This window comes from Helianthus annuus, chromosome 16, assembly GCF_002127325.2.
Source record: "Helianthus annuus cultivar XRQ/B chromosome 16, HanXRQr2.0-SUNRISE, whole genome shotgun sequence".
In the NCBI taxonomy this organism is placed as follows: Eukaryota; Viridiplantae; Streptophyta; class Magnoliopsida; order Asterales; family Asteraceae; genus Helianthus; species Helianthus annuus.
This window is the reverse complement of record NC_035448.2, coordinates 52,320,651-52,340,045: the sequence shown is the minus strand read 5'-3', so window position 1 is coordinate 52,340,045 and position 19,395 is coordinate 52,320,651. Positions and strand designations below refer to the sequence as shown.

The following is a 19,395-nucleotide window of genomic DNA, read 5'->3' as shown; positions in this document are numbered from 1 at the left end:
AAGACCATGAGGCTCTGGGTTCGATTCTCACAAGAAGGTTTTTCCCAGATTTATTGGGTTTCCTCCTGAATTGGTGTAATCTTCTAGTGGAGATGGATCGGGTGTAGGGCTGGCAAATCGTGTCTTAGCAGGTTTAACAAGTACCTAATAACGCGAGTTTCCTCCTGAATTGGTGTAATCTTCTAGTGGAGATGGATCGGGTGTAGGGCTGGCAAATCGTGTCTTAGCAGGTTTAACAAGTATCTGATAACGCGAACAACAAAAATTTTAAACATGAATACGACTCGTTTAACTACTTTAACAAAAAAATTTAAACATGAATACGACTCGTTTAACTACTTTATATCAAATGTCTATAAGACATATGTATATTTTATGCACCTAGAAGGAGAAATAATGGATCCTAACTTTCAAATTTTGATTATTCGGGTGATTCCACTGGTGGCACGATGATACCCCAGTGGTCCGTCAGTGATCTAAATTTGCCGTTCAAAAAAATATATGATCCAGTCATGTCATTTATTTTGTTATATAGTTATACTAGTTTAAGTTTATATATGTTACACGGATTGTATAAGGAAATACTTCTTATAAATCTATTAATTTAATAAATTGAACATATATGTAGATGCTACTATACTCACAATTAGTTCTTGTAACACGATTATTGAAATATTTTAACACCTCCTACTCTTTAACACGAAGTGACTTCTCATTATCAAATGTACTTTGCTTTCGTCTTCTATATTGTTGTCTCTGATCCTCCATTATGCTTTACCCCCCAACTTTAAGATGCTTAACTCAAGTGTACATACAACACAAAAAAAGTTATTATCAACACAAATATATAATTCGTATTTGATTATTTCATCAAGCAAAATATTTTAACATGTTTGTTGATTCAAATCACAAACATCTAAGTTGAAATGGCTAAGTGGATTCATATCATGAACACAAAAGATGTAACAAAACACAATGAGACCAAACTTTTAGGGGGCGTTTGGTTCACGAAATGATTTGGAATTGAAATTATAATTTGTATAGGATTTAGAATTTGAAGGAATTAGATTTAGAATTTAAACATTCCAATTGGAAATTGTTGGAATTGGAATCTCAATTCCATTTATGTTGTGTTTAGTTGTCAAATGAATTGGAATCCATCACCCCGGCACCCACAACCACTAATTCGGGTCGAAACGGCACGGGTCGAAACGGTTAGCGTCAAAACGGTTCGGGTCGAAGCTGTTCGATTCGAAACGGTACGGGTTGAAACAGTTCGCGTCGAAACGGTTCGGATGGAAATGGTACGTGACGAAACGGTACAGGCCGAAACGGTAGGGGTCGAAACGGTTCGCGTCGAAACGGTTTGATTCGAAACGGTACGGGTCGAAACGGTTCAATTCGAAACGGTACGGGTCGAAACGATTCGGGTCGAAACGATTCGGGTCAAAACGGTACGCGTCGAAATGGTTCACGTCGAAACGGTTTGCATCGAAACGGTACGCATCGAAACGGTACGTGTCGAAACGGTTCGATTCGAAACGGTACGGGTCGAAACGGTTCGGTTCGAAACGGTACTTGTCAAAACGGTACGGGTCGAAATGTTCGGTTCGAAACGGTACTTGTCAAAATGGTACTGGTCGAAACAGTTCGCGTCGAAACTGTTCGATTCGAAACGGTACGGGTCGAAACGGTGCGTGTCGAAATGGTCGAAGATTCCAATGAATTTACTTTAATTCCTTCACGTATAGGAAGGATTTTGAATTCCTTTAGTTAAAGAAATTTTAAGGAATTCAAGCCTAATTTCGATTCCAATTCCATTGTCAACCAAACACATGAAGATTGGAATTGAGATTCCAATTCCATCAAATTCTGTGAACCAAACATCTTAAGAGATGAAATTCAAATTCCAATTCTCTTGAATTCCATTGAATTCCTACGAACCAAACACACCCTTAAGATTCACAAGTGTATCATAAATCCAATTCTAGAGTACAAATACAAATCCCATCAATTAAAAAATCAAAAGTTTGATAACTTTAAATCGTGATTACTCTTTCATTACCCAAATCATGACCCCCTATCATTTCAAAACTTTCATTATTGTGTTACTAATTGCATATATAGATGCACTATATTCAATTTATAAACATTTAGGTTATATTCGAATGAGATAATCTATACAGATAAGCAACTGTCACATGTTTATCAATAGTCAAATGCCTATGAGATTTAGAGAAAAAAATATATAACATGTTGGGTGCTAACATTGTGAAGAGTAAATAGAAACTAGAGTTAAATGTCATTTTAGTACCCGTGGTTTGAGTCATTTTGTCAGTTTAGTCCAAATGTTTCATTTTTCGCCTATGGGTCCAAAAAGGTTTCACCATTGCCATTTTAGTCCACTGGGTTAATTTCATCCATTTTTTTCTGTTTACGAGAAGGGCAATTCGGTCATTTTATATGGCCGAATTGCCCTTCTAGTTAACAGAATTACATATAAAATGCTCGAATTGCCCTTCTCGTTAACAGAAAAAAATGGATGAAGTTAACCCAGTGGACTAAAATGGCAATGGTGAAACCTTTTTGGACCCATAGGCGTAAAATGAAACCTTTGGACCAAACTAACAAAATGACCCAAACCACAGGGACTAAAATGACATTTAACTCAGAAAACTATTTTGACAACGTAGACCATTTTGACAATATACAAATTGTTACAGCACTGGATCAATGGCGAACATCAACATTGCACTTGATTCATGACGTGAAAACAGCATAAACAAACAAGATAGAAAGATGTAGAAGATGAAACCCTTTATTATTGAATCAGCCATCACATATTACATAAACCAAAAGTAATACATCATCTACAAGCTGGTTTAGATCACTAAGATCTAAATCTAGTCGAGATCGTTATTCTTTAAAGAAATTGTTGTTATTTGTTGTAATAAATTATGCTTATAATACCAAAAAAGGCAAAGAAACTGCCTAAACCCATTTGAGGTGCGCAATTGATTGTTTTCCTGTTGATGTGAGGAAGTAAAAAAATTGTTTCGGGGGAAACTAAAAAACAATTAAGGCATGTTGGACCTACAAAAAACAGATGGTATCTAAAAGCCAAAACATGACTCTCAAATCAAGAAATAAACAACCAATGAAGCAATTTTCTCCCTAAAGATTATGAATCTTGAACACCTATTTAGAACATCTGTTCAAGAGATTGGCTAACATCTGATGAAGACTTGGAACCGCTGTTCAAGAATACAACAACTGTTGAAGGCCAACATCTGTTGAAGACCAAAGCCCTGATCAAGCTAAAGTCTTTTGAAGAAGACCAGTCATCTGTTAGGCCAAACAGATGTTTGGGCAACTACAACAGTGGATAACTTAGACAATGTTTATTCAATGTAACAATACTTATCTTATCAGTGCTTTAGTATAGCCAAGATCAGATGATAGGATTGCTCAGATGTTTAACATCTGGGAATCTTTTCTGTTAGGAATGTTAAATGTCACTATCAGGGTGACGTCAGCTAACATCACGAACAAAGCTTTAGTACTTGTAGAAATAGATCACACCTGTTAGTGATCTATGTATCACTTCACACACATTCTCTTCTATACGAATAGCTCTTGTGAGTGATCGGCTGAAGGGAAGATTGTAAAATCATTGCTGTAAAACTTTTGAATATATGAATCATTAGAAAACAGTTTATGATAATGTCTCTCTATTTGTGAATTTTATTGTGATAATCAGTATTTGCAAATATCAAACTCAATCCTAACAATTGGTATCAGAGCTTGATCACGTTTAAACTCGATTTCACAATTAGTTTAACACAAAAAGATCATCTCATTAAAGGATTCATTGGCTATTCGTAGCTCAGAGTAGTAAAGTGTAAGAACTCAAGAGTATCTTTCACAATACTCTGTTCTTCTATCAAAAGATCAAAAGAGAACGACTCTCAAAAACTATGAATCCCTTATCTCCGGTTGTGATAGAAAACTACCCATGCTTGTCAGATCAAATTATCATACCTAGCAACGTCAAATGGTACACTATCTTGCTCAACAAAACAAATAATATTGGAGGTCAGTTATGTACGGACCATACATTCCAATGACACTTTGTGTCGAAAACCCTAGTATAAAAGAGCCAAAGAAACCGGAAGATTACTCTATGCCTGATTTCAAAAAATTTGAGATAGATGTCAAAGCACTTATTATAGTTGCACGTGCTCTACCAGACGAAATCTATACAGAACTATCACACTTTATTGGCACCTTCGATACAAAAGATATAGGGTAAATATGAATTTGTATTGATCTGCTCAACAAAATTCAAGACCAACACCCTTATTTATAGATATAAAATATGGGGTATATATGAAATTGTATGTATTAACTTGTTCAATAAATTGTATTAACTTGTTCAATAACATACAAGAATCACACATTTATTTATAAAATCCATAACTACAAAGGGACCACCACACCAACTTCTAACAAACTCAACATAAACCTACCAACTCAATAATATTTACTTTAACCACCACTTTCATAATTTCTTGAATTATATCAAAAACATGATTTATTATTGTTTTTTTTAACGACACACTCACGTTGTAAGATTTAAATTATTCATGTTTCAAAATCTTATCATGTGCCACTAAACAATATTAAAAGATATCTTTTTGAAGATTTGTATTTTGTAATCTTTCAAAAAAATCTAAAATTATTTAAAATTAAGGAAAACAAAAAAAGATGCGTATGGGCAAATATTTAGCTAGATAAGATATGAATACCAGACCAGCAAGCATACTCAAAACGACTTCTTCCGTGTCGTTCTTATCATGCCCACTGCCGCGTGTCTTACATATATAAATACATCACTCTCTTCATACACTCAGTAAAGCTGAAATGTTAGGGTTCTTAGTGAAAACCGTAAGATCAACCACAATATCATCGCCACGTCGATGGCGGTTATCTATCAACGCCGCCGTGTTAACGCCGTCGATCAGTCGAGATTTTAGCTCCGGTCACAATGTTCTCCCGGATGGTATCGATCGGACCTCCGATTCGTTTATTCAAAACAGTACAAAAATGGAGTCAATAATGGCGCAACTTCAGTCTCGCATTCGTCAGGTTTGCTTTAATCCGCCTTAATGCAGATTTAGATTCGCTATTGCTCGTTAATCGAACTGTTAATGTGTTTGAATGATTATGAACTTGTTGAGGAGTTTGCGGATTTGATTTTGTGAACACAGGATATTAGATGCTGGTTTTGACTGAGAGGTTGAGTTTTGATTTCATTTTGTATATGCAATTGGTCGTTAAGCGAACTGTTAATGTATTTGAATGATTGCGAACTTGTTGATGAGCTTGTGGATTTGATTTTTGAAACTGAGGATTTTGGATGATGATTTTGAGTGTAGAGGTTGAGTTTTGATTTCATGAGAGTGCTGGAGATTAATTTTTGTGATGATTTTGTATTTTGTATCATGAAATTGCTGGTTAATCAAACTTTTAATGCGTTTGATGTATTTGAATGATTGCGAACTTGTTGAGGAGTTTATGGATTTGATTTTGTGAACAGAGGATTTTAGATGCTTATTTGGAGTGTAGAGGTTGAGTTTTGATTACATGCAACTAAGCACGTGTTAGGAGTTGATTTTAGAATTCTGTATTATGAATGTGCTGGTTAATTAAACTGTTAATGTGTTTAATGTATTTGAATGATTGCAAACTTGTTGAGGAGTTTGCGGATTTGACTTTATGTACTGAGGATTTGGATGTTGATTTTGAGTTTAGAGGTTGAGTTTTGATTTCATGCAAGTGTTAGGTTAATTTTTGTAGTGATTTTGTATTATGCAATTGCTCATTAATAGAACTGTTAATGTGTTTAATGTATTTGAATGATTGCGAACTTGTTGAGGAGTTTGTGGATTTGATTTTTGGAAACAGAGGATTTTAGATGTTGATTTTGAGTGTTGTTTTGATTTCATGCATGTGTTGGAGGTTGATTTTTGTAGTGATTTTGTATTATGAACTTGCTCGTTAATCGAACGGTTAATGTGCTTAATGTATTTGAATGATTGCGAACTTGTTGACGAATTTGCGGATTTTATTTTGTGAACAGAGGGTTTTAGATGCTGATTTTGAGTGTAGAGGCTGTGTTTTGATTACATGCATGTGTCGGAGTTTATATTTTGTAATGATTTTGTATTCATTGTGTAAGAAGGTTGCAGAAGGTGGAGGTGAGGAAGCTGTAAAGAGGCATAGAAGTAGGAACAAATTGCTTCCTAGAGAGAGAATCGATCAGTTACTGGATTCTTCTTCTTCGTTCCTTGAGCTTTCTCAGGTTAGAAACTAATCATTTGTTCATATATAACTTGTTTTTAGTGATTCATATACATGTTTTTAGGGTTCAGTAGCTTAGTTCGATACTAATAGCTCAATGCTCATTATGCAGATTTAATTAGGATTTAGGGTCAAACATTTTGATGTACAGGGGAATTTTTCTGATTTCTTTATTTATCAGAGGCAAGCTATCTACCCAATTATACACTGATAATGCATATCCAACAATCTATTTGATGAACAAACTCTACATCAACCCATTAAGTCATGTTAGGACTTAGGATCTATGCAGTTATATATCGGTTTTCGGCCCCCATGTAACTTATGGGTCAGAATATCGGTATCGCCGATATTGACCCGGTATTGGACCAAGTCGATATCAGTACCTTTCTTCTTAGTTCTACCATTCGTCTTTCTTCTGATTACTGCTATTAGTGTTTTAAGTCTTAATTGTTAATTGTTAGTGTTTTAAGTCTTAATTGTTAGTGTTTTAAGTCTTAATTGTTAATTGTTAGTGTTTTAAGTCTTAATTTAGTTTTTACTTGCTAGAATTGTTGGTGTTTTGCAAGTTGCAAAAGGTTAATTTGTTAATGGGATTTTTACATATTTCCACCTATTAAGAGCCTTTATTACATATTTACCCAATTTATAAAATCAATTACATATTTCCCCTTTTTTTATGAAATTACCCACTTACCCTTCACCATTATTGTAATTTAAAGAATTCAATCACCACCATCAAATCCCATGGAAATAGAAATCTGGTTCTTTCGCATACTAATATTCTTGAAAAAGACGCATCTCATTAAACCTCGTTAAAATCATTGTAATTTCCCAACAAAAATCTGGTTCTTTCGCATACTAATATATACATAAACAATAGCTCATCTTTCTGTTCTAACATATCCACCATTGTTACTCACTGCTATAGATATACATGGAACCTTGATTTACTTTATATTGATATGAATAATATATAATAAACTTCCAACTGTAACTTAATTAAATATAGTTTAGTCTTCATCTTTAACACCCTCCTTCAAATCAAACACCATTGCAACTCCGCAAGCCTTCATTGCCACCCCGTGTAAGCAGCCACCGCTCGCCACCGTGAACTAGAAAGGGGGCTTCGCCGCCTGTTTCTGTACATGCCGTAGCTGGTTTCAACTACAAGCCGCCGCCCTTGTCTGCTAGAGGTGAAAACCCACATGAAATCAACCGCCGTCGTCGTCGCTTTGCACCACCAATCGCCGCCGTTGTCTGCATATGTTCTTTTTCCCGGTAGGTTTTCCTTTTGGGGTGTGCCGGTGTTAAAGAGATGAGAGAACCATAGGGTGTCTGTATGTGGTTATGATATGATTTTAAGAAAATACAATAAGAAACCATTAATTTGTACCACGAATTAAATTAATATACAATTAGTTATTAACAAAAACGATTAATATTAATTTTACAATTTAATTATAAGTTCATTAAGGGTAATATAGTAATTTAATAGGAGTAATTTTAATGAAATGGGTAAATATGTAATATATATAGTTTAGGAAGGAGAAATATGTAATATATATAGTTTAGGAAGGGGAAATATGTAATTGATTTTAAGGACTGGGTAAATAAATATGTAATAAACGATCTTAGCAGGGGGGATATATGTAAATGACCCTTTGTTAATCATAGGAGAGTATACTCAATTGTTAGTGTTAAATTGCTATATATATCAATTCTGCATGATATTAAAATTACCGATATCCCATCGATATCTCACCGCAATACCCGATATCCGATTTTTTACCGCATTAACTGCATTGCTTAGGATATTTTACAACACAGCATTGCAAGAAATAGCTTGTAACTTGCCGTTCAAAAAAAAAAAAAGAGAAATAGCTTGTAACTTATGTACTTGCTACAGAATAATTAGAAAACAGAACTTTCATATGATAGGCAATAGTTACTCTTCAGTGTGTTTTCTTCTTGTTCTTCTGTTTATTTCTTTTTCATTATTGATCAAAGCTTGCAGGCTACGAGTTATACGACGAGCCTCTACCATCTGGTGGTATAATCACCGGGATAGGACCAGTGCACGGAAAACTTTGTATGTTTATAGCAAATGATGCTACAGTCAAAGGGGGGACTTACTACCCCGTTACGGTTAAAAAACATCTTCGAGCTCAAGAAATTGCAGCGAATTGCAGATTACCATGTATATATCTTGTTGATAGCGGTGGGGCTTTTCTTCCAAAACAAGCTGAGGTTTTTCCTGATAAAGAGCATTTCGGTAGAGTATTTTATAATGAATCGATTATGTCATCAGAAGGCATTCCCCAAATTGCTCTAGTATTAGGTTCTTGCACAGCAGGTGGGGCCTACATACCCGCAATGGCTGATGAAAGTGTTATGGTCAAAGGAAATGGTACCATATTTCTAGCGGGACCTCCACTTGTGAAGGTTAGTTTACTTTCTTTCTTGGCAACTTTTATGTTATTTTTTGTGGTATATTTGTATTTAGGGCTGTAAACGAGCCGAACGAACACGTTTTTAAGGAAATTATGTGTTCACGAACTGTTCATGAACACTTAACGAACGAGATTTTGTGTTCCTGTTCGTTCATAAAGAAAATGAACGTGTTCGTTTGTGTTCGTTAGTTAAGTTTAGGTAACGAACGCAAACGAACGATCATGACCACAAACGAACATTCATGAACATAAATGAGTACATATGAATGTTCATAAACACAAATGAACACAACACAAAGGAACATGTATTAAATTTTGAATAAATCGGTATCTTTCATCACAAATATTATGCAGATCCACCCATAGTATACTAACCTAATATTTATTAAATAATTTCAATAAAATACAATATACTAATATTTGTTAAATATTTATTAGCGGGAATTTTGATGTATTTAAATATAAAATATAAAAATTAAAACCCCAATGAACTATCGAACCTAAACAAACATAAACGAACATGTTACCGAACGTTCACGAACATAAACGAATGAACGGCCACCTCTGTTCATGTTCGTTCATTTAACTAAACGAACGAAATTTCTTGTTTGTGTTAGTTCATTTTTAAACGAACGAACACAAACGAACTTCACGGCTGAACGTTCAGTTCTGACGCAGGGCTATCTTCTTATTTGAATTTTAAAAGTTTGTTTTATGTTTTCTCTTTTATATTTATGTTTATCTCTAAGGTTGTTAGGGTCTAGTATAAATAGAGGTGTTGGTGAACATTTTAAGTTGAGTTCTGATTGAATTTTATTGAAAAGAACTTTGTTCTTGGAACCTTTGGTTCAATTTATGGTCTTTGATTAACTAATCGTTCTTGAGCCATTTGATTGCACGTGAAACTGCATCAAGTTCATTTGCAGCCCAATTTGTATTTATTGTTATTTCATATTTTTCATGACTTTTTTTACATGTGGCCATGTGGGCCCGTGTGTATGCATCTAAATGACTAGTTTCCAGGCTGCTACAGGGGAGGAAGTGTCTTCTGAAGATTTAGGGGGTGCAGATGTTCATTGTAAGATATCAGGTGTTTCAGACTATCTTGCACAAGGTAAACTTCCTATGCATATTCATTAGCACAGGTTTTATTAAAATAGAGCTACATGTTATGCATGATCACTGATTAGTTATAACCTATGCAATTAATATCGGTGATATATCGGTTATCGGTACCCATGTAAAATATCAGTGTCAAATATCTATACCGATAATATCGACAATATTGACCGATATTTCCGGTATTTGACCGATATTTAACCGATATATCACCGATCTTCCCGATATCAGTACCTTTCTTCTTAGTTCTACCATTTGTCTTTCTTCTTATTGCTGCTATTAGTGTTTTTAAGTGATTAAGTCTTGATTGTTAAGTGTTAAACGTTAGTGTTTTAAGTCTTAATGAGTTCCTAGTTGCTACAATTGTTAGTGTTTTGCAAGTTGCAAAAGGTTAATTTGTTAATGGTAGGAGAGTATACTGAAATGTTAGTGTTAAATTGCTATATATATCAATTCTGCATGATATTAAATTTACTGATATGATATTGATATCCCATCGTGTAACCTATATCTCAAATACCGGTCCTTGACCGATATCCGATATTTTACCGCATTAACTGCTTAGGACTTATAACCTGCTTTCAAGTGTTCTTTTATGAAATCAAACTAATTCGACATCTTTAATGATTCATAACTGCACAGATGAACCGCATGCGCTCTCTATAGGAAGGAATATTGTTAAAAACTTACACACAGCTGGAAATGAAGGAATGGTGAACGGTTTTCAATGCACTATTTCTGATTACAAAGAGCCAGTTTATGATGTCAACGAGCTTCGGTCAATCGCACCAACAGATCTAAAACAGTCATTTGACATTCGGTCAATTATTGCCCGCATAGTTGACGGAAGTGAATTTGATGAATTCAAACAATTGTATGGCACTGTGAGGGCCAAGTTTATCGCTTTTTACCCTAACTTACGTAAGTTTTTGTCACGACGCTATTCAATATAATTATAATTCTCTTTTTTCTTTCCATTTTGCAGACCCTTGTAACCGGATTTGCTAGAATTCATGGACAGCCTGTTGGAATATTGGGAAACAATGGAGTGTTATTTAATGAATCCGCTCTAAAAGGAACCCACTTTATTGAATTATGTTCTCAACGTAATATCCCATTGGTGTTTCTTCAAAATATTACAGGATTCATGGTATGTCTTCTAATTCATCCAGTAAACATTTAGGAGTAAAGTACAAGGATGGTCCTTGTGGTTTACCAAAATTTTGGATTTGGTCCCTAGCTTTTCAAAAGTAAACAAATGGTCACTGTGGGTTGCATTTTGTAACGCATTTGGTCCCCAACTTTGCCTAAAAGCACATGGATGGTCCCTGTGGTTTGCACTAGGTAACGTATTTAGTCCCTAACTTGGACCTGTTGAAACCTTTAGATTTATTAGCTGGGGACTCATACGTTATGAAGTGCAAACCACGGGGACCATCTGTGTACTTTTGAGAAGCTGGGGAACAAATCCAAAATCTTAGTAAACCACATGGACCATCCGTGTACTTTAAGGACATATGTTATGGAAATTTTGTTCCTGTGATAGGTTGGATCGAAATCAGAAGCTAACGGTATAGCAAAAGCCGGAGCAAAGATGGTGATGGCTGTTTCTTGTGCAAAGGTTAGTTCCGTTTAGCAACACGCAACAGTTGGCTTCAATTGCTGATGTTCAAATTATATATGTCCCAAAAAAACGGCCGTTAAGAGTAACAGCTGTATTATTTATGTATTTACAGGTACCTAAAATTACTATCGTTGTTGGTGCAAGCTTTGGTGCTGGGAATTATGCAATGTGCGGGCGGGCATATAATCCAGACTTTATGTTCTTCTGGCCGAACGCCAAAATCGGCGTCATGGGTGGTCCTCAGGTTTCCTCTATGCTCTTTACTCTTATATATTGTGAAAATACGTATTTCAACTTTTTTTATGTTGGTCAAAATAAATGAAGAAATTGTTTGCTTATATATTGTGGTGTTTGCCAAATTTACAGGCGGCTGGTGTGATGTCTCAGATAGAAAAGAGCAAGGTGAAAAAAGAGGGAATTCAGGTAATGACAATATATATTTTTTTAGAATTCTGGGATAAATTTTTGTTGACTCAACTTTTTTTAGTCTTTAAAAATAGGGAAAATCTCTCAAATAACCATTTTGACCAACTTATTTATCAAAGACTTTATGTTCCCATGCTAGCCGCTTGACTACTTGTAATTTTCATAAAACCAATAACAAAACGACATGCATACTCACTAAAAAGACGACACTTGTCCAAATTACGTGATTTGGTAGCTTGAGAATCTTGTAAATTACGTGACATAACAACATTGCCTTTTAATTCTGTAATTCACACTGTTCTCAATATATAAAATCCTGTAATTTGGTCACGTGTCACCTTTTTATTGGGGTTTTTTTTCGTGATGACGCGATTAGCTTGAAATCAGGTGTAAAGCCGATGTAATTTACCCAATTCTTAGAAAACAAAACCGCATAACATGGTAAGTGTCATCTTCTTATTGGCAAGAGTTATGTGAAGTCGAGTGACTAGGCATGAACTTTATGGGTCAAAAGGCCATTTTGATATGACGTCGGTTTAATCTGGCTAGTAAGAGTCTAATAACTGGTTGGGTTGACTTACAGTGGTCAAAGGAAGACGACGATAAATTCAAGGGGAAATTTATCGAAGCATACGATAGAGAAAGCAGTGCATATTATTCAACAGCAAGATTATGGGATGATGGGATAATTGACCCTGCTGACACCCGAAAGATCTTGGGACTTTGCATCTCTGCTTCTAGAAATCGCCCCACACAAACTACTAAATTTGGTGTATTTAGAATGTAAACATGTTTTACATGAATTGGTTATGGCCGATGAAACTTCTTTTAACATAATCTTCATAAGATAATGCCATTTAAAGGGGTTTCTTCAAGCGCCCCAAATTGTCGTATGAAAAGAAAATCTACTCTGGCTGCTACACTTGGATACGTAGCACATTACAAAAAAATGATACACTTAGGTAGCGAAAAAAACTTTCTATATCCTCCGTTACAAAAAATAGATGCACTTAGTTACTTGAAATGCAAGTTTTAATGCCTAACATACAAGAACACTAAACATGATATGAATGTAAACACACACATGTAGAGAGAAATGTTTAATACAAAAGCAACTCATAAAAACTGCACGAACCATATTGATAAAGTATATCTATTGTTTCGGAGGTTTTTTTAACCATCCATATTTCTCTCACTATATGTGATTATCTTCCATGCACAACATATAAATACTGATATCATTCTATATTTTACTCTTACACTACATGTAATTATCTTCCACCACTACGCATAAACTCTTATACCATTCTCCACTTTTGTACTTAAAACCGACTATGTATCAAACTCGACTTATTTATTTACAGAATTATAATATTTATTTAGTTTGAACAAAATAAATTGAATATTTGTAAAATATTGACCAAAGAAGCGCCCGTGGCCTAATGGATAAGGCGTCTGACTTCTAATCAGGCGATTGTGGGTTCGAGTCCCACCGGGCGTGTAATTTTTTTTAATTTTCTAAATATTTTAATTTTGTATTTAATTATATGCGGTTCTTGTTTTCCACGGAGCTATAAATAGACCTCATCTGTTTTGTTCTCCAGCTTCACTCTCAACTCTCATTTTCAATAATAATAATATCCACGTCATCACCCATCAGATCTCTCTGATCAATCAATTCTTCCCTCAAACTCTTTGTTTACAAATGGCGAATTCATCTTCTTCTGTTTTACCTTCTTCTTCTTCTTCTTCTCATCTTAACACCCAATTCGCATTACGATCTTCACTGTTTGCATCCCCTCTGCACAATAATAATGGCTTCTCGTTCCGTCCGATCAAAACCAAATCACCTGTTCGAGTCCTCTCTATGCAACAACGCCCATCTAAAGGTACTTTTCATTTCTATGTTTAATAACATCTTATTGCGCCAGTTTTTTTATGGTTTATTGGCGGGATCGTATTTTATTAAGATTTCCTGAATCAGAGTGGGATCGAATCGAATTAGGGATTTTGTTTCCTAAAGTGATTAGTGATTTTTGTTTAGTATTTTGTTCCTTTTGAGTGTATGATTTGATAATTAATATGAAGATTTTATTGTTTATGTGGGCCAATTAATTGTGGTTTTAGCATGATTTTGTTATTGGTGATCGATCATATTTTTATTAGAGGGTTTTCTTGTTTTTTATTTTGCTAACTTGATAAGCATTGGTAGAATGTAGTTGACATTTATGACATTAAGGTCCAAGTTATTTAATATTTTGTGCATTTTGTGGTTACTCTTTATAGGCTGCTAAATAAAGAAATAGCTCTACTTTCTTTATTTGGATTAAAGAAGCAAATCCACAAAACTATGGAAACTTTGTCAACAAATGTAATCTCTTAATTAGCTTTAACTAGAGAGAAAGCTTTCTATCCATGGCATTATAGCCTAGTGGCATCTTGGGATGGGATAAGGTTTTGGGACCATTAGGTCCTTGGTTCGATTCTCACAAAGGGGGATTTTTCCCAGATTTATTGGGTTTCCTCCTGAATTGGTGTATAGGCATTATAGCCTAGTGGAGATGGATATGATCGGGTGGTTCTGCTGGTGGCACGATGATACTCCAGTGGTCCGCCAGTGATCCTAATTTGCCGTTAAAAAAGAGAGAAAACTGTCTGTGGGATGTAAAGATCAATGATGTGAGAAAATGATCAAAAAGGGTGTTTGGATTTATATTTTGAAACTGATTATTGCACCATTAAGAACTAGTTAATGTATAATCTGATTATTTCTTACATGTGAGCCTCCGAATCTGGTTATTTTGACCCCTAAATAATCAGAAAACCGTGATTACCCCCAATTACTTACAACTGATGAAATGCACATCCAAACCCTCTCCGTGTTTAGTTATAGAGGTTACACATTATTCCCCTTGAATTGGTTAATAATAGGCTGATCTTGTTTAAGAAAGCACATACTTCAGATATAATCTTGCGGTGGGTGGGATTATGTAACCCCATCCATATTCCTGGAGATTTTATTCAGATTAGAAAATTTGTTTAGTTTAGTTATATCGGATGCCATTTTTTTGAAACACAAAACCGTATGTGATGCACTGTGAGCCGTTTGACTTTGACCGTTAAGGCCTAATTGCTTCGTTTCTATGATTATGAAATAAGCTGATCATGCGCTTCTATTTACATCTATAATTACAGCAACAGTGGTGACGGGGCAGTCATGGAACACATCAGTTCTCGAAAGCAAAACCCCAGTACTAGTTGAGTTCTATGCCAGCTGGTGTGGACCATGCCAAATGGTGCACCGTGTGATCGATGAGATTGCAGCCGAATATGCAGGGAAGGTGAACTGTTACGTGCTAAACGCTGACAAGGACCCACGAATCACAGAGGAATACGACATCAAAGCGGTCCCAATAGTGGTTTTGTTCAAGAACGGTGAGAAGTGTGAGTCAGTGGTTGGGACCATGCCTAAAGAGTTCTATGTGGCTGCCATTGAAAGGGTCTTGTCGTCTTCGTCTTGAACTTTTTAAGGGGGTGTGTAAAGTTGTTTAGGTGGTTTGTGCTAGCTTCGTTTTCTGCTTAAATCTGAATTTGGACGATTTTCTCATTGGCGGTTTAGGGTTGATAAGCGTTGATACAGAAACGGTTTATTTTGCGACTACAGTCGATGTGACAAACTCAGGTTGGGGGTTGTGTTCTTATAGAAAAATAAGGGTTATCATCTTTTAAAATTTACATCATGAGTTGTTTTCTTTGTCAATGGTATGAAAACATTTCAGTTGCCACTTGCCAGTCTTTTTAATATATTTTTTTATAGGAAAAATTACAAGTTTATTGTTTGTTTCTTCATCAACTGATGCGCCTGGAACCGAGCAATCCAAGTTTATTCCATCAAATCATGTCAGATGATACCCGTCTCAATAAAACACCGCCGTATGAAGACATCGAAATCAAGCGTTTTCATCTTTCTTTAGATCCGTATCTCATATTCGTATGAAGAACCCGAACAAACTGTACATAAACGTCTACCCGTTTTGTTTTCCTCATACAACCGGCTCAGCATCTCTTTTTTCTGTACGATAAATGATCAAACCCACGTGTGCACCTGTTCAAGTTGGGACGGGACACCTGTGATAGCCTTAGCGGCCACCAACACAACCGAACCAAGTGACGATTCTTCTTCGAACCCATGCTTAGGTGGAATTATGTAAAAAAGAACCTTGTATGGCAACACGTTAATTTGTTTAGCAACCGGCAGCGACCAAAAACTTCTTCTTGCTTACCGGTTCTTCAAGAACCACAACGACATCATCCACCTTTTCAAACAACTCCTCCAATTCACTCACACCAAACCTTTGAAAATCCAACGCTCGTTTATACCTTTGCTGATAAATCGCCTCAAAATACCCCAAAGATATCGTACACGAATAACTCACTAAAATCTCCTGAAGCTCAAACCTAAACTTATCTAAACTTTCATCTTGATCTTCCAAAACTACCCTTTCTTCATCCGAGAAGTCATCACACGTATTCTCGTCCCGTATACCCTTGCCTTTTCTATCAATCTTTTCCGCAACCGAAGTGGTCCCCGCTAAACATTTCCTAAGATATACAAACTTCCTTTGTCCCTTACCTTCAACGGCTATTTTATCACTCATTTTTCTCAAAAGATTTACGAGTTTCAACGTCCCGTATTCCGAAACGTAAAGCGGTCTCCCGAAACTTCTCTGGTATTCAGCGGGAAGACGTGCAAGCTCCAAACAACCGTTGAAACATTCTAGAAGCTTAACGAGTTGACCCTTTAAGCCGGTCAAATCTCCAGGCTGGACCCACGTTATATCGTTGTTTAAACCGCATGGAAGACTATAAGACCTTGATGTTGTTGAAAAATCTTTGGAACTATAGTAGGTTCGAGATATTCCTCTATAAACAATCGCTTCTTCTTCGTTTTGAACATCTGAGCTGTCGGTTATCTGACAGCTCATCAGTAAGCTCGCCATGTCAGCAGGACCCATACCGGTCCCACGAGCCGGAACAAACCCTTCTCCACGAACAACACTAGGCCAGTCCCAAACGAAACTACCAGCGTTACTCAACGCAGACGAAACACCAACACCGGACGGAATCACGAGAATTACGGTATACCCGCGTTGACCAAGTATGTGAAGTGCGGGAGAAAAGTCAACATCACCGGAAATCAGCATGATTGTAGACGGTGGGGGATTATCGAGAGCAAAAAGAAACATGTCGACTAATATCGCTTTATCCGCAGCATCTTTTCTGCCGTTCGGTACGTCTATGAGCTTGACACCTGTCCTTTGGCATCCTTCTCTGAGACGTCTAGGAAAGCCGTTGAAATCCCCGTAAGCGGAGAACATTGTTACGGCACCGGTAATTATCGGGTGGACCCGTAAGGCCATTCGGATGTTACTGGCCACATCTTCTGGCCGTATGTCGCTAGGAACGGGACAGTTTTCCATGTCCCAGAGTATGGCAATCGACCCGTCTGACCCGTTACGGTTTTGTTGAGGTGAGCTTGTGTTTTGGATGGACAGTTGTGTTTGTTCCATGGATCCTGAAGATAATATCAACGTTGATGCGTTTGTGCCGGCCATCAGTAGATAACAAAAGCTTCAAGGGACCTGTTGATTTAAAAAAAAATATTTTTTTTTGTTATCCCTCTCAAATTTCATATAGTGTCAACCTATAATATCCGAGTTCTACGCATAAGCAAAACCACAAATGCTACTTAAAATGCCCTAGAATAATAATCTAAGTGCACCACAATCCTACTCGAGTACCTGACAGATAACTTGAAGCGATCACCGTTAACAATCAATCATTTTTCAAAGTTCAAATTACAGTAGGAACGCGAGAAGGCGTTAAATACAAATACTCTTATGCATTTCATATCATATAATCAGCAAGCAGCAATCACATATTTGTCAACAACTTAATATCTAAGGTCCAGATTTTAACACTAATTGAAAAACTAATGATAGATTCAATATATATATGCTACAAATAAATTGAACTAAATCCTCAATAAACCAAACGTGTAGAACACGAAATCAATAAAATTAACACAACATCGTGAAATCTAATAATCAACGGTCAACGGGTCAACCTAGCTATACGTTGGTGATAACCTAATGAATTGAAATCGAAAACAAACATCAAATTCAGGCTTGATAAATTGAAATCAGTATTCAAAGTGTCCGATTAACCTAGAAAACGAGAGAAAATATATTCTAAACGTATAACACCTTGACATGGATTCAAATTTAAGATGAAAATCAAGATAAACATTCATAGATCTGCAACCGAAGATAACAAATTAAATATGATTACAGAGGGAGAGATTTGAAATTACCTGCCGAAAGTAGAATGGTGTTTTCGGTGTGATTTTTTTTTTTTTTAATTTTGAAAGGAGATATATCATATAAGCGATAGGGATTGTTTTTGCTTTTTTTTTTCTACCTAATTCTGATATTTATGCCTTTGAAGACATGAAAGAAAAAAGAGTGTGGGTGTTTGACACCTAAGAAATCAATGTAAACACCAATTTTCGTCCATAAGAAAGGGTCTGGTGTCAAGTTGCGTCTTCCATTTTGAAAATTTTGCTTGTTAAGTTTCCGTATTGCAGAAGCGTTACATGTTACGTACCTGAGCCTAACTTCTGTTAAATTGACCGAGTTAGACCGTTTGTAACAAGGGTAAATTAGTAATTTTCACCTCAATAATCCCCAATATATGATTTTTGTTGTTGCGACCCTCAAACCCTTTCTCATTCTTAACTCCAGACCATGTACAAAGCCATCTTTTCAGTCGTTGTTCATCATTAATTCACGTAATGGCGGATATGTATTGGCGAATTCGTGCTGAAGATGATCTCTATGATCCCGATGATTTGTAGCGTAAGTTTTTTGTTGTGTAAAACAGATTTTTTGATGCAAATTCTCGTTGTAAATCACTAATTAGTTCTTTATAAATGTTCACAACCGATCAATCAAAGTTTTGTATGCCTAAGTTTATCACGGAGTTGAGTTTTAGATTATCCATGGAGTATTTAAATGGTAAGATAACATATATCGATAATGTCAATACTGAAGGATTGAATTTCTATGTGTTGGACCAAATCATGAAAGACATTGCATACTCTGCTGATGATGTTTTTGTTACTTTACCAAGAATCCACATGTTTGTTTGAATTTTGGAATTAGGTAGTTGAGTATGGATGTTGGTTTAGCTCATTTGTGTTATCAAGCTAGTAAAGGGTATGAGCTTATTGACCTATGCATTCGTTAGACGATGCTGAGACATTACATAATCATGTTCCAATTGAAGTATACTAGCATTGTGACAGTTGTTCTATCTAGCATTGTGATTGTTTAAAATGCTAACTTTATA

At 35.8% G+C, this 19,395-nt stretch overlaps 3 protein-coding genes and 1 non-coding gene across 5 annotated transcripts; 3 read left to right on the top strand and 1 right to left on the bottom strand.

Annotated features, from left to right (window-relative positions):
* Positions 1–4,826: 4,826 nt before the first annotated feature.
* LOC110889854 (methylcrotonoyl-CoA carboxylase beta chain, mitochondrial) lies at positions 4,827–12,884 on the top strand. The gene is made up of 10 exons (XM_022137428.2): positions 4,827–5,148; positions 6,245–6,364; positions 8,374–8,808; positions 9,840–9,930; positions 10,578–10,819; positions 10,921–11,085; positions 11,482–11,556; positions 11,672–11,803; positions 11,926–11,982; positions 12,569–12,884. Exons 1-10 carry the CDS (start codon positions 4,924–4,926, stop codon positions 12,770–12,772), a joined length of 1,746 nt encoding a protein of 581 aa, XP_021993120.1. The 5' UTR covers positions 4,827–4,923; the 3' UTR covers positions 12,773–12,884.
* Positions 12,885–13,413: 529 nt separating this feature from the next.
* On the top strand, positions 13,414–13,486 carry TRNAR-UCU. The gene has a single exon. It is a non-coding gene; the product is annotated as a tRNA-Arg (tRNA).
* Positions 13,487–13,593: 107 nt separating this feature from the next.
* Positions 13,594–15,770, top strand: LOC110889856 (thioredoxin M3, chloroplastic). Its single transcript, XM_022137430.2, has 2 exons — positions 13,594–13,874; positions 15,181–15,770. Exons 1-2 carry the CDS (start codon positions 13,691–13,693, stop codon positions 15,504–15,506), a joined length of 510 nt encoding a protein of 169 aa, XP_021993122.1. The 5' UTR covers positions 13,594–13,690; the 3' UTR covers positions 15,507–15,770.
* On the bottom strand, positions 15,684–18,491 carry LOC110889855. 2 transcript variants are annotated; one of them, XM_022137429.2, is made up of 2 exons: positions 18,359–18,491; positions 15,684–17,627 (listed from the first exon to the last, which is right to left on the bottom strand). In XM_022137429.2, exon 2 carries the CDS (start codon positions 17,598–17,600, stop codon positions 16,230–16,232), a length of 1,371 nt encoding a protein of 456 aa, XP_021993121.1. In that variant the 5' UTR covers positions 17,601–17,627; positions 18,359–18,491; the 3' UTR covers positions 15,684–16,229. The 2 variants fall into 2 exon arrangements, with proteins under 2 accessions (XP_021993121.1, XP_035841520.1); XM_035985627.1 differs by lacking the exon at positions 18,359–18,491 and adding an exon at positions 18,252–18,272.
* Positions 18,492–19,395: the final 904 nt, after the last annotated feature.